The sequence below is a fragment of the Triticum aestivum genome, chromosome 3A (assembly GCF_018294505.1).
Source record: "Triticum aestivum cultivar Chinese Spring chromosome 3A, IWGSC CS RefSeq v2.1, whole genome shotgun sequence".
NCBI lineage: Eukaryota > Viridiplantae > Streptophyta > Magnoliopsida > Poales > Poaceae > Triticum > Triticum aestivum.
In genome coordinates, this window is record NC_057800.1 from 721,482,758 (window position 1) to 721,484,596 (window position 1,839).

The 1,839-nt window shown below is 50.8% G+C and overlaps 1 protein-coding gene across 1 annotated transcript; it reads left to right on the forward strand.

Annotated features, from left to right (window-relative positions):
- The first annotated feature begins 574 nt into the window (after positions 1–574).
- Positions 575–1,346, forward strand: LOC123057263 (probable L-gulonolactone oxidase 6). Its single transcript, XM_044480332.1, has 2 exons — positions 575–1,210; positions 1,320–1,346. The coding sequence occupies exons 1-2, from the start codon at positions 575–577 to the stop codon at positions 1,344–1,346; spliced, it is 663 nt and encodes a 220-aa protein (XP_044336267.1).
- The last annotated feature ends 493 nt before the right edge of the window (positions 1,347–1,839 follow it).

The window sequence follows — 1,839 nt, forward strand, 5'->3', positions numbered from 1 at the left end:
AAGATAAAGAAGGCACGTACCTCGATGCCTAGGCTCGTGTCTTCGACTGTCTCACAGATCCGACATCGCTCGAAGCTCAAGCGTGCAATGAGGCACTATCACTGGCATGTGATCTTAATTTGACATCAGTTTGTATTGCCTCTTATTGTGTCGAGGTCGTTGCCAACGTTGCGGCTGGAGCTCCTTGCCACTACACTACAATCTTGTGCGAGATCGACCATCGCAATGGCGAAGCTCATGCCCTCACAAAAGTAGCTTTCTCTCTGTCTTCCAGGCGCCACCTGGGGCTTGTGACTATGTCCGATATTATTTGTATCCTTATGAACATTAATCTTTAATAAAGGTTACAGTTGCTAAAAGAAATGCAAATCAGAAAGAAAAAAATCATCATTGCAACCAGCTGGAAAATAATAATAAAACATCACATGAACATAACCTTTCTTATACCTCACTAGTATTATCGTTCTAATACCTACCTGTAGGGCTGAGGTGTGGCTGCTGCGGTCCTTAGACTCAGATCAAGTAGAACAAGAAGAGCAATTTGAATCCAGTGCAGCTGGCGGCCCTCCTCCTTATGATATTGAGTGCGCCGGCAGTTAACCGCCGGGCCACGGCGAGCCCCCCACAAGACCCGGTGCAGTGCTCGTCTGGTGATGGCAAAGCTGACTGCACGGTCTCAAGCGCGTACGGCCTGTTCCCAGACCGGTCGACGTGCCGCGCCCGCGCCGTGGTGTACCCTTCCACTGAGGAAGAGCTGGTGCGCGCGGTGGCGAACGCCACGGCCACCAAGACCAAGATGAAGGTCACCACCAGGTACTCCCATAGCATGCCGAAGCTTGCATGCCCCGGCGCCGGCGACGGCCGGGGCCTCGCCATCATCACCAGGTGGCTAAACCGCGTCGTGGGCGTGGAGGCGACGCGGATGGAGATGACGGTGGAGAGCGGAATCACACTGCGGGAGCTCATCGCGGCGGCTGCCGACGCCGGGCTCGCGCTGCCCTACACGACGGTCGGCGGCATCCTCGGCACCGCGCATGGCAGCTCGCTCTGGGGGAAAGGCAGCGCCATCCACGAGTACGTCGTCCGGATACGCATTATCACGCCCGCTCCGGCCGCCGACGGGTACGCCACGGTGCGAGTGCTCACGTCCGCCGACCCGGAGATGGACGCCGCGAAGGTCTCGCTCGGCGTCCTTGGTGTCATCTCGCAGGTAAGTTACGTTTTACATCTGATCAACCGCAAGCATACCGCGCCTAAGAAGTTCAGCATATTTTTGCATATGGTGTACTAGCTACTGGTATTTGCTACCCCATATTTAGTCCTTGACTTTGCATGAACCTGAATGACATAAAAATGTTGGATAACATACTCCATCCCTTCTGGTTGCAAGGCATGTGTGTAACCGTAGATCATCAATTTGGCCAACGTAATATGAATCAGATAAAAATATTGCAATAAAAACTTTATTCAAATATGAATTCAGCGCTATACCTTTTTTTTGGCCTATAGCTCATATATTTGTTTGATTAAATTGATGATCTAGGAATATTCGTGGGATTTATAATAAACCGAAAGGGAGGGAATATCTACCTATAATCACTTGTATGTTAAGATCATGGGTACTGTACGGTGTGTATGCTAGGTATACTGCATTTACGGAGCTCACGTTTCACGTTTCATTTAGATCCGGACCACCATGTGTACGGCTCGACTTAAAAATTGCAAACAAGTTGAGAGTGCCTGCTTTGGTAATTATGTGGAGGCTCTCACAGCTGGTCTAGCGCCCATTTATACGGAGGGTCTCGCAGCTAGCTACTGCGTTCTTTCAACAGACCTAAG

Bases quoted from the DNA above. Each gene is read 5' to 3' on its own strand.
- LOC123057263 (XM_044480332.1), top strand. From the start codon at position 575: ATGATATTGAGTGCGCCGGCAGTTAACCGCCGGGCCACGGCGAGCCCC. The intron at 1,211-1,319 runs GTAAGTTACGTT...CCCCATATTTAG, and splicing joins TCCTTGGTGTCATCTCGCAG to TCCTTGACTTTGCATGAACC.